The 12,254-nt window shown below is 50.0% G+C and overlaps 1 protein-coding gene across 1 annotated transcript; it reads left to right on the top strand.

The window, feature by feature from the left end:
- Positions 1 to 1,401: 1,401 nt before the first annotated feature.
- On the top strand, positions 1,402 to 8,992 carry EIF6 (eukaryotic translation initiation factor 6). The gene is made up of 6 exons (XM_014959326.1): positions 1,402 to 1,576; positions 1,664 to 1,749; positions 2,762 to 2,937; positions 5,073 to 5,249; positions 5,844 to 6,025; positions 7,190 to 8,992. The coding sequence occupies exons 1-6, from the start codon at positions 1,470 to 1,472 to the stop codon at positions 7,197 to 7,199; spliced, it is 738 nt and encodes a 245-aa protein (XP_014814812.1). The 5' UTR covers positions 1,402 to 1,469; the 3' UTR covers positions 7,200 to 8,992.
- The last annotated feature ends 3,262 nt before the right edge of the window (positions 8,993 to 12,254 follow it).

Raw genomic sequence — 12,254 nt, 5'->3', positions numbered from 1 at the left:
AGTTGTTCCTCACAAGACTTGTGCTCCAGACCCCTCACCAGCTCCATTGCCCTTCTGGCAATGAATTGTGGCAGGAGAGAAAAAATGACCTAAACATAATCCATCCTTCCAGTTTCTTTTTAACCATTTGGGAAAGAACTTTTCCTTCCCAAAGAACATTTCCCCCCCAAAGTTACAGCAAGGCCATTGCTGCAGCTGGAAACTGTTCAGCCACTGAAGTCTTCAGTGGCTGAAGGTTCCCTTTGTACTGAGAAATTCCTCGCTGTGTATCCATGTGCTGGAAATGAAATGGTCAAAGGCAGGGTTACGTTGTTAGAAATAAAGGAGCAGTTTTGCTGGACAGAGCTGTGTTGGGTCCCTCGTGGGGAGGTGAGCCCCCTGAGCTCGGGCAGGGCCCCTCTGTGCTGAGCTGTGCCATGCCAGCAATATGGGTGGCATGTCTGGGCACATGGTTGGCACCCGCACATGGCTGATGTTGGCACATAAGTGGTGTCTGCACATGGGTGGAATCACCACATGGGTGGTATCTGCACAAAGATGGTGTCTGCACACAGGTGGGATCACCATGCGGGTGGTTATCTGCACATGGATGATGTCTGCACATGGGTGGGATCATCCCATGGGTGGAATCACCACATGGATGGTGTCTGCACAGGTGTGGGATCACTACACGGGTCGTGTCTGCACATGGATGGTGTTTGCACATGGGGGGGGATCACCACATGGGTGGTATCTGCACATGGATCGTGTCTGCACATGGATGGTGTCTGCACGTGGATGGTGTCTGCAAATGGGTGGGACCACCACATAGATGGAATCATCATGCGGATAGTGTCTGCACACAAGTGTGGGATCACCAACGGGTGGTGTCTGTGCAGGGGTGGGTCATATCTGAACACTGGTGGCAGCTGGCACAGGTCATGCCTGGACATGGGTGGCCCCTCCCCAGAAGTGACACGCTGAGGCACTCGGGTGGCATCTGGATCCTGGGAGGCATGTCTGCAGGTGGGTGAAAGGTCTGCAGGCGGGTGACACTGTACCCAGATGGTGTTGGCACGAAGGTCACGCCTGCACAGGGATGGTGAGGCTGCACATGGGGACATCTGGACAAGGACCGTGGTGGTGGTGGGCACACAGACAGCTATGGCACACCAGGGCCTGTGGTGGCACCTCCACACCTCCCCTGTGCGGGCACATGGGCCTCAGCCTGTGGTGGTGTAGCCGGGCGCAGGGTGGCCTGGCGGAGGCTGGGGTGCCCTGGGGTGCCCCGGGGCCGCGGTCGGGGCAGGGCCCTCCCCGGGGGGAGTCCCCATCATGGCGGCAGCGGCGGCCGCACCTCCCGGCCGCTGGGGGCGCTGTCCCCGCCGGGGCCGCTCTGCCCCGCGCCTTCTCCCCAGCGGAAGTGGCGGCGCCGCGTGCGTCCGGTGGAGGCAGTGGTAGCGGTTGCTCGGCCTTGTACCGTCCCGGCCATGGCTGTCCGCGCCAGCTTCGAGAACAACAACGAGTTGGGCTGCTTCGCTAAGCTCACCAACGCCTACTGCCTCGTGGCCATCGGCGGCTCCGAGAACTTCTACAGGTGAGGGAGCCCCGAGGGCCCGGCCCGGCCCTGCCGCCGCCTCGGCGAGCCCCGTGGCCGTACCCTAACGACGCTTTCTCCTTGCAGCGTCTTCGAGGGGGAGCTGTTCGGGACCATCCCGGTGGTGCACGCTTCCATCGCCGGCTGTCGGATCATCGGCAGAATGTGTGTGGGTAGGTGGCGGGGCGGCCCTTCGCCCCGGGACGCGGCCCGGCCGGGCCTGGGGGGAGAGGAGCCCGGGGTGGGGGGGCTCCGGTGGAAACGGGAGGGCAGTGCCGTGTTCGATTGGTGCGCCCTGGGACATACCGTGGGTTTAACTGTGGCGGAGGTGGGGGTGGGGGTGTCCGACGGGCAGCACCCCCCATCCTCAGAGTTCCCATTTTGATGCTTCACGTGTGTGAAAGGGAGGGAGTGAAAATGGAAAAATTAAAACTTACTCAGTAACAAGGAGCTGGGGTCATGGGGAGAGTGGGACTTGTAGGGCTTAAAGATGGGCTAAAGATGCGTGTAACTCTGCTTTCTGGTAAACTGGAAAAAGTTGCACTTTCCTTAAGGCTAATGTTCCGGTGCCAGCACTGGAGGGACAGAGCCAAGGCAGGGGGGAGGCATTAACACGCGTGAAAGTCGAGGAAGAGCCATCTGTCTTTGGCCAGTGAGACCCCAGTCAGTGAGATGAACTTCTGGCTCAAGATTTGTTCCTGTGGAAAGAATGCCTTTGTCCATCCTGTCGTACTGCTTTGCCACAGTGGAGTAACACAAACGAGCAGCGTCTGTACGGTTTTTGGGGCAATTGGCATCTACAGGGAAAATTCCTAATCAGAGCGTTTCATTGAGGATCTCAGGCTTCCTCTGGTTCTGTTGATAAAGAGAAGTGATTAAAAATAGTGGCATTCACATATTTCTACTCTGAGATAAGTCTGTGCTTTGTCCTGGTTTTTCCCTTACCTGTGATGCTGTGTTATTCTTAAATGGGAACGTCATTTCTCTTGGGCTGAACTTTGGGCTTGGGAGGAGTGGAGAGTGCAAGGGCAACTGAAACCATTGGATGAACATTTCCCTGTGGAAATGTTCTGTTTTCCTTTTTTTTTTTTTTTTTTTTTTTTTAAAAAAAAAAAAAAAAAAAAAAAAAAAAAAACTTTTTTTTTTCTTTTTTTTTTTTTTTTTTTTTTTAATTGATCATTTTAGGAAACAGACACGGGCTGTTGGTCCCGAGCAGTACGACAGACCAAGAGCTCCAGCACATCCGCAATAGTCTTCCAGATTCTGTACGAATTCAACGAGTAGAAGAGCGTCTCTCGGCACTGGGCAATGTCACTACCTGCAATGACTATGTAGCTCTTGTTCATCCCGATCTTGACAGGGTACGTGGCTCTACTTTTAAATTCGTAGTGGAGGCGTGTGAAATGATCGCTGAGCTGCAGTTTGGGTTTGTAGTTGTTGAGGGTGGCTGTATGTAGTGTGGGGATCAGAAGACCTATGCTGGAGGCTGAGCTAGTGTCACAGAGGAGGCTGGGCCGCCTCATCTTGCCTTTCTTAGGTTATCAGGAGTGGTCAGCATGGATTCACCAATGGGAAATCATGCTTGACGGGTCTGATAGCCTTCTACGATAGAAGGACTGGCTGGGTGGGTGAGGAGAGAGCAGTGGATGTTGTCTACCTTGACTTCAACAGGGCTTTTGGCACTGTCTCCCATAACACCCTCATAGCTCAGCCTAGGCAGTGTGGGTTGGATGGAGAACTGGCTGAGTGGCAGAGATCAGAGGGTTGGGATCAGCGGTGCAGAGGCCAGTTGGAGGCCTGTAACTAATGGGTTCTCCAGGAGTCAGTACTTGGTCCCATCTTGTTCAATATATTCATCATGGATGAATGGACAGAGTGTACCCTCAGCACGTTTGCTGATGACACCAAACTGGGAGGGGTGGCTGACACACCAGAAGGCTGTGTCACTACACAGCGAGACCTGGACAGGCTGGAGAGCTGGGCAGAGAGGAACCTGATGAAGCTGAACAGGGGCAAGTGTAGGGTAATGCACCTGGGGAGAAATAACCATGTCCTGTTCTGGGCTCCCCAGTTCAAGAAGGACAGGGACGTACTGGAGAGAGAGCCCAATGGAGGGCTGTGAAGATGATGAGGGTCTAGAGCATCTCTCTGCTGAGGAAAGGCTGAGAGCCCTGGGGCTGTTCAGCTGGAGAAGAGCAGACTGAGAGGGGATCTCATTGATGCTGAGCAATAGCTAAAGGGTGGGTGGCAAGAGGACGGGGCCAGACTCTTCTCAGTGGAGCCTGGTGACAGGACAAGGGGCAACAGGCACAAACTGGAACATGGGAAATTCCATCTCAAGGTGAGGAAAAACTTCTTTCCTGTGAGGGTGGCAGAGCCCTGGAACAGGCTCCCCAGGGAGGGTGTGGAGTCTCCTCTGGAGATATTCCAGAGCATGGACTTCTGGACCTGTTCCTGTGCAACCTGCTCTGGGTGACCCTGCTCTGGCAGGGGCTTGGACTGGATAATCTCCAAAGGTCCCTTCCAACCCCTACAAGTCTGTGATTCTTCTCAGAAATCTCAAAATCAGATTTTTGGAATTCTGACTCTGTTTCAGTTGATCTGCCTCTTTCCCTATATTTTTCTTTGTGGCTGTGGACCCTGCCCCAGGTACAGCGTCTGCCCCCTTGCTCAGCATGCTCTCGGGAAGGGAAAGAGTGAAATATGGAAGTATATGGTCGGGGGCAATTTGCTTTGTGTACGTAACATTGAGTAACAGCGAGTGTGTGTGTGTGTGTGTGTGTGTGTGTGTAACAGTGAGAGCACAAAGAAGAGTTTAGTTGGGGCTACAACAGAAGTTACAGGGCACTGCTGAGCTGGGTGACATTTGTAGTAGTTAACAGAGGCTGTGGATGTGGTGATGTGCATGTTGACAGAGGGGGGAAAGAAAAAGGTTCTCGTATGAAAATGTAAAATAAGGGCAGAGGAGACAAGGTTGCTGCTGCTTTGAGAACTGATATCTGAATAGAGAGAGGCGTGCGGCGTGGCTGCAGGCAGGGAGGGTCCTTACGGTGTTTGCTTTCAGTTTGTGCTGAAGGTGATGAAGAAATGGCACTTGGTGTTAGGAGTGCAAAGGGGGGGAAAAAGCGGGATGGGGAGGATGTAACAGTCTTTGACAGTCTTTACAGCATGTTATGTTTTAAATAAGCATAAAAAGTAAGGTAAGATGGTCAGAGAGGGAGGAATCGGAATAATTCACAATGAAAACCTGGAGGAAAAGGAAGTTCTTTGAGGTATACAGAAGGATATGACAAATTGGCCTGGGACAAAGTGGAGTTAAGTGTTTTATAGGAATGGAGTAAGCATTCTATAAAGACTGAACTGCCTTGGGTTGTGCCAGCATGGGCAGGCTCCCAAGGGGGAGCATCCCAGTTGGTGGCTGCAGGCAGGAGTAGTTTGACTTCAAGTCCTGCAGTGCCGCTTTGCTGAGGGCTTCATTCTCTCTTTGTGTTTGCAGGAGACAGAGGAGATCTTGGCGGATGTACTGAAGGTTGAGGTTTTCAGACAAACGGTAGCAGATCAGGTGCTGGTGGGAAGTTACTGTGTTTTTAGTAACCAAGGAGGAATTGTGCACCCCAAAACTTCAATTGATGATCAGGATGAACTGTCTTCATTGCTCCAGGTCCCACTTGTGGTAAGGCATTTGCGGGTTTGTGTTTTTTCTTGCCACTCCCTTCCCACCCAGTTCTCTGTTTTAATTCTTCTGCATCTCACAGGCTCCTAAGTAGTGTTTTATCTGCAGAGCTTTCCCTGTGGGAGATGAGGAGACTCAAACAGGGCAAGTTTCCTGAGACATTTACCTGTCTTTTCTGAGCCTGGACAAGTTGGTTACCACTGTTAGTTTGCTTCTGAAACATGGCTCTGCTGGGATTGTCCTGATTGAATCATACAGAGTGTGAGATTGTGGTTTGTCAAAAGGCAGTGTTTAAAAAAAAAATAGGGTAATAAAAACTTGTGCCTGCTCAATTGGATTTGGGAATTTCAGGATTTAGGCCTTTATGCTTCCTGCTTGTTAGATTTTTATTTCACTGAACGTCACACAATTCTCTCTCCAGAGACTAAAAGCTGTCCGGTAATCTTTTTATTCAAGATCTTTATCGTTTTGTTGATGAGGGAAGCTTTAGCATTTCTGGGAGCGTGGGTTGAGGCCCTCCACTAAAGGCTGGTGATGAGGAAACGCGTTGCTGTCGGGGTGCCCCGTTAACTCTTGCCACTTGGTTTTTGCCAGGCCGGGACGGTGAATCGGGGGAGCGAGGTGATTGCGGCGGGGATGGTTGTGAACGACTGGTGCGCCTTCTGCGGGCTGGACACCACCAGCACCGAGCTCTCCGTCATCGAGAGCATCTTCAGGCTGAACGAAGCTCAGCCCAGTACCATCGCCACCAAGATGAGAGATTCCTTGATTGACAGGTAAGAAGGATCCAGGGCTGTGTATAATTGTGAGCAAAACAGGAAAGATTTTACTATAAAACAAGCTGTTCTCGCAATTTATTTATCTTTTTTCTTAATTATTTTATATGTTATGTTATGTTACCTTATGGTATGTTATGTTATTTTTTTTCTACTTCCTCTTTGCTTCTGTTGAGTTACAGACAACAATTACATCATTGCAGAAAGGTTTATTTCCTTGTAGCTGATGAGTCAGCTCAGTCCTGTATGAAAACATAACATATTGTAGTTATAATACTTCCTGTGAGAAATAGTACCCAGCTTTCAGATACATTTTGTTTCTAGGTGTTCAGTGCTTAGCTATGACATAATTGGATTTTTTTTAAACAAATCTTGTTTTAAAAATTAAAATACCAGTGACTTTGCTTGACATCTTGGCTTTTGATCGTTGGAACCCATAAAATTATTATTTCAAATGCCTGCTACAACCCTTTCTGGAGCTAAAAGGACTTTGGAGTTTGTCAGCTGCTGCCTTAAAATTTTTTTTAAGCCTTCTTGTCAAAGGCTTTATCTAAGTTACCTTTTAATGGGAGGCAGGTTTTCTTGTTCTCTGCCTGGACTGGTGGTGATACAGGACCTTCCCCATTTGTATAGATGAATGTCCTACACAAACTTCATTTGGACTTTCATCTGATTACAACTCTTAGGGTTCTTGCTGTGGTGTTGGAGGTGTGTCCTTGAGCTACTTGGGCCATCATAACTTAGTGGCTGAGTTCTCAGTTACCATAAGAATGTTTGGGAATGGTTTATGGCATAAGGAAAGAATAAGGAATTCCTTGAATAAAGAACCCTTTGAAAGAGTTCTTTCTGCCCTTCACAGCTCCTGTATAAAGACTTGATGCTTGAAAGTCTGAGTGTAAGAGAGCCATAATTAAACTCGTTCAGAGCTTTGGATAATGACCTAGGCCAGGCTGAGTGTCCATTCTGTGTGACAAGCCTGTTCTGTGGGTGGCTGTCAGCTGGGTCTGCTTCCCCCTTTTCATAGACCCTCAGATTCTAAGAAGGGAAATTTCTACTGGGTCTTTGTAACTGGATGTTTGGAACTGACTGTACTGGTGTTTTGAAAGGCTTTCTGCACTCCCTGCCACTCGTCTGCTAAATCTCCTTTCTCTTTTGTCTTTTTAGCTTGACATGAGTGGTGCTGGTTCCTACTTTCCAGACAGCTCCCAAGGAGTGAAGCGTCCGGCTGCACTTTGGATTTCGGACATCCAGCCCCTCTGATGTTGTTTCTGCAGACCTGGCCCAAGGAAGAGCCTACAAACCCAACTTCTTGTAGTGTTTTGTAAACTAAGTATTATTACAAAACCTGACAAATAACATGCATAAGTTACAATTAAGGAATGCTCTCTATCCATTTGCTGACATTTTCCAGTCCTTCAGATGTGCTTTTTCATTTTGTGATGCTGCCCGAGCCCCTCAAATGAGCCCGTGATATTTACTCTTGTGGCTCTTGGATATCCACCACTAGAGGTGATTTTGCCTTAAATAACACCTCAGTGTTCTGCTGCATGCAGCCTGTTTTCAGCACATAACGTGGCACTGCCCTCTCTTTCCACATTCCTGCTAAAGTCCCTTTTATGGCCAGCACCAAAAATATAGTAGTTTATTTGCCACAGAATCTTTCAGAAGCCATCACTTGCTCTCCTGCCCTGACTCGCAGCTGTTCCTGCAGGGACAGTGATTTAAAGTGATTAAACTGGGAGTTTCTCAGAGTCAGTCCTGGGGTTTCTGATGGCACCGGAGTGTCCCTGTCCCTGGAGCACTGGTATGGGATCTGTTTGGAGATGCCTGGTGGCAGATGTGCTGCTTCTCAGGCATCTGCAAGACAGAGCCTAGAGACGTGTGCTATTGCCCGGGGGCTTAAATGTCTTCTGCAGCGGTTCCCCATCCACCCTGGGAAACTCTTACAAGTCAGCAAATTTAAAAAAAAAAAATTAAACCACCTCATCTTGAGTTATTTTGGAGACAAAGGTTAACTAACACGGTTTGAATGAGTTACTCCAGTCTGTCAGGTGTTACAGATTTAGGAGCTTGCTAATGAAGAGCTCTGCCCTTATCAGGGGGTGATGATGGCAAAAAGGAGCTGTAGATGCTGCTTACAGTAGAGGATGATCATTTGCTTCTCAACAGCTCACTGATCTTATTTCAGTTCCTTTTCTTCTGCTTGCCTGTGGAAGGGGTACTGAAAGCATAGAAAGAAATGCCTCCACTTCCCACCCTGAGGGTACCTGGAAGCTCCTCTCTTGCTCCTGCACAGCTGCGTTGCTCTCTGGGCTCTCTTGGGGAGAGAACTGTCTCAAAGATGGTGCGGGCAGAGCTTTTTTTGGCCCTGGTGCTTCAGGCTTTGTAGAAAATAAAGTAAACTTCCATCTTGTATTTTTTTTACTGTCTGGATGTTTAGGGAAGACTTTGGTTGATTAAAGGTTGTTCCTTAAACTTTCAAATAAAGATTGCCACAGGATCATAGTGGCCCTGCCATCTGGGCTGTCCAGAACAGTACCTGAGCTGGGGGCAGACAGCTCACCTTCCTCCTGCCTCTGGGGACACCCATAGCCAAGAGCAGCTCCTTGCTGCTACGGGTAGCAGTTTTTGGTGTTTATGGCCCCTTTGATATTTTGGACCACCTTTCTTGACACTGACTCCAGGTCTCCTCCCCTTAGTGTATCTCAGCGTTCAGAGTGAGGAGCTGCTTTCCTTTGGCCACCTCTCAGGGCTCTGTTGTTGGGGGTAGATGGCACAGTTGGGCTGTTGCTGTTGGGTGTTGGCGTGTATTCGTCGGGAGTAAGGCTGAAGTTTTCATCTGCAACTTCTGTAACTCATTTTTTTTCCATTCCGACTGATGGGCAGGAGTCCTGGTTTATACTGATGATCTTGATGTGTGTTACGTGTTAAAAATTGCTTGGAGCTAAACAGGAAAAATAATGCGGTCTCTGTGTAATCAAAATCCTTGAATAGGAAAGATACCAGTTCCGTGCTGGGGGTTGTGATAAAACAAAGAGGATCAGAGACAGAATATTAGAGAGTGGGGTGTTGCTAACAGTGGTGTGGGATCTCTTGCAGAAGTTGTGCTGAAGCATGGAAACTGGAAGGTGACAACCACGATACCTGTTCTAAACAAGGGTTCCTGGCAATTCTGAACTAGTGAGATGGGCCTGTGTACAAGGAAAACAAACTGTAATAAAAAACAGAATTAGTAGAAATATGGATCCATGAGAGAGCATAAACTTGGTGTTTTAATGGCAAGTCATGTCTTCCAAGACCTGTGAGTTCTTTAAAGGAGTCCCCAGGGATAGGGGTAAGGTCTGGTGACATTATTTGTATTTCTGAAGGGCGTTTGGCAGGCTTTTGTGCCAAAGGCTTTTAAGGACCCTGGGTGAGAGATCCCACGGGATGAGGGGGGAAGCCCTTTTACATGCTTGGGGAGGGGAAAAAAGTCAGAGTAAAAGGTTAGATTTTCCAGGCATTTCACAGGCTCCTCTGGGAGCCCCACATTCAGCGTTAGTGTCCCCTGCTCAGGAGAGGCTGGGGGGTGGTGCTGGGGGGGTGCCCACACGGGTGCACTCTGGTAGGGACGAGGACTAATGGGTGGGTTGATAGAAGGGTAAATTCACTGCAGCTGGACATGAACTGAAGATTCCAAATTTCACACCTGGAGCGATGAGCTCTGAGCAGCACCAGAGCAGATTCTTAGCCTGAAGGCAGGTATTTTAACAAAGGCATGTGCCAAGTCAAAAAGTTAAATGGAACGTTTGGAGTGAGTTAGGAAAAGAGAGCCCAAAGAAAGCATAATTTTCTGTAAATCCCTGGTGCATCTTAGATTAAATGCAAGTCTTGCTCAGTGGTTGCCAAGCTTTTTTGCAAATATATATTTTGAATATATATATATTCATCTCCTTTGTTGTTCGTTAACATTTTGGTTCTTCTGCAAACTGAAACCTCCAAAGGAAGGCAGCAGGGAGGAGGAGTGAGATTCTCCTGCTGGTGCCTGTTGTTTGGTTGGATTTGGTGATCTCAGAGGACCTTTCCAACCATGAAGATTCTGTGATTCCTTCCCAGGAGAACCTGCCAAGCCCTGAGCTCGTGGTGTGGGGCCGTGGGGATGGGATGGTGAGAACCAAAGAGGGAGAAGGGACAGCTCAGGCGAAGGGTGACACCAGCAGCAGAGTGACAAGGGGATTCTGCAGCTCCACGCACTCAAAGCTCAGTGTTTGACAGACCCTTTGAATGCACTTTACCTCAGAGGCTGCGCTTCCCAGGGGCGAGGCCAAAAGAAGGTGTTAAAGAATAGTCAGTAAAATCCATCCGTGTGTCCCCAGTGCTGGGTGTTGCTACGGACGGCAGGTTCTCAAGATTCGTAAAAATCAAATTGCTGAACAAATTGCTAATAAAATTGCTGACAAAAGGCCTGGGTTACACAGCACAGCTACAGGCTGCCTTTGCTCTCGGGCAGTGGGAGGCAGCATGTGCTGTGAAGGGCTGCAGGAAGGAGCTGAGGAGCTGCAGCTGATTCCAGCTTCACTGGACAAATCAGTGTGGTACCATGAGAAAGGTGGGAATCAAGCCCCAGGAGGATGCGAGGGAATGGAGAGTTGTCCAGAGGTTTTGGGGGAGGAAAGAGCAGGTCACAGCTTGGTGAGGAGTCGCAGGGTGTGTGGCTTTGGCTGCCGGAGTGTGCTTTAGAATCATAGAATTGTCCAGGTGGGAAGGGACCTTTCAGATCATTGAGTCCAACCATCAACCTCACTCTGATAGAAACCATCACTAAACCATGTCTCCAAGCACTATGTCAACCCGGCTTTTAAATCCCTCCAGGGATGGTGCCTGAACCCCTTCCCTGGGCAGCCCATTCCAAGGCTTCATAACCCTTTCAGGGTAAACATTTTTCCTAATCTCCAATCTGAACCTCCCCTGGTGCAATTTGAGGCCGTTTCCTCTTGTCCCATCACCTGTTCCTTGGGAGAAGAGACCGACCCCCCCTGGTTACACCCTCCTTTCAGGGAGTTGGAGAGAGGGAGAAGGTCTCCCCTCAGCCTCCTTTTCTCCAGGCTGAACACCCCCAGCTCCCTCAGCCTCTCCTTGCTCTCCAGACCCCTCACCAGCTCCGTTGCCCTTCTCTGGACACGCTCCAGCCCCTCAATGTCTATTTTGTGGTGAGGGGCCCAAAACTGGGGACAGCCCTTGAGCAGGGGCCTCACCAGTGCCCAGTACTTCAATGGCCAAACACCTGTGTCAGGATCCTTCACAGAAGTTTTTGAAAAGCCTGAGTCCTCGCAGTGTGAGATGGGAGATCTCCTTGAGGTTTAATGACTAATTATGTCACAAACAACTAATCCCTCTTGTAGCTGAGGGTCACCTCTGTCCTGACCGTAGCCATTGTGTACCCCAGCACGTTTGTAACTTACCTGGAAAGGTGACCCTGCTTTAGTGGTGATGAAATTATCTGAAACGGTCAAAAGCAAAGGTATGATGCTGAGTGCAGTGTGGGCTGCTCACTGCTCAAGGTGACACGGCTCCCCAGGCTGTACAAGTGGCCCGTGGTGCCGGGGGGTGCGTGTGGCGTCGGGAGCACACCAGGAGCAGCCTCCGGTAGGAGTTGAATAAGCCCCTCTGTTCCCCACTGCCCTTGGGGGCAATATGTCCTGGGGCCCCATTTCCAGATGAGAACTGGGACGTGGCCACCAGTCCAAGACCGTAGCCATTGTGTACCCCAGCACGTTTGTAACTTACCTGGAAAGGTGACCCTGCTTTAGTGGTGATGAAATTATCTGAAACGGTCAAAAGCAAAGGTATGATGCTGAGTGCAGTGTGGGCTGCTCACTGCTCAAGGTGACACGGCTCCCCAGGCTGTACAAGTGGCCCGTGGTGCCGGGGGGTGCGTGTGGCGTCGGGAGCACACCAGGAGCAGCCTCCGGTAGGAGTTGAATAAGCCCCTCTGTTCCCCACTGCCCTTGGGGGCAATATGTCCTGGGGCCCCATTTCCAGATGAGAACTGGGACGTGGCCACCAGTCCAAGGCGATGGGAGCCGAGCGGGTCCCTGCTCCAGGGCTGGGTTCCTGCGTGTGACCCAGGATCCCGGCAAAGAGCCCTGGTGTGGGGATAGTGAGGAACCTCCCCTTACCCCAATCCTGGTGGTTGTGCTCAGATCCGGGTCACCCCAGGGCTGCAGAGGTGCTAATCTTACAAAAGGGA

Source organism: Calidris pugnax, unplaced genomic scaffold, assembly GCF_001431845.1.
Source record: "Calidris pugnax isolate Ruff unplaced genomic scaffold, ASM143184v1 scaffold409, whole genome shotgun sequence".
NCBI lineage: Eukaryota > Metazoa > Chordata > Aves > Charadriiformes > Scolopacidae > Calidris > Calidris pugnax.
Note: the sequence above shows the minus strand (reverse complement) of the source record. Positions and strands in the feature narration are given on the sequence as shown.

What these genes read in the sequence shown, in the direction of transcription:
- EIF6 (XM_014959326.1), top strand. Translation starts at nt 1,470, where the DNA reads ATGGCTGTCCGCGCCAGCTTCGAGAACAACAACGAGTTGGGCTGCTTC. An exon ending in CATCGGCAGAATGTGTGTGG is followed by an intron (nt 1,750 to 2,761) that starts GTAGGTGGCGGG and finishes TGATCATTTTAG; the next exon opens with GAAACAGACACGGGCTGTTG. An exon ending in TTCATCCCGATCTTGACAGG is followed by an intron (nt 2,938 to 5,072) that starts GTACGTGGCTCT and finishes TTGTGTTTGCAG; the next exon opens with GAGACAGAGGAGATCTTGGC.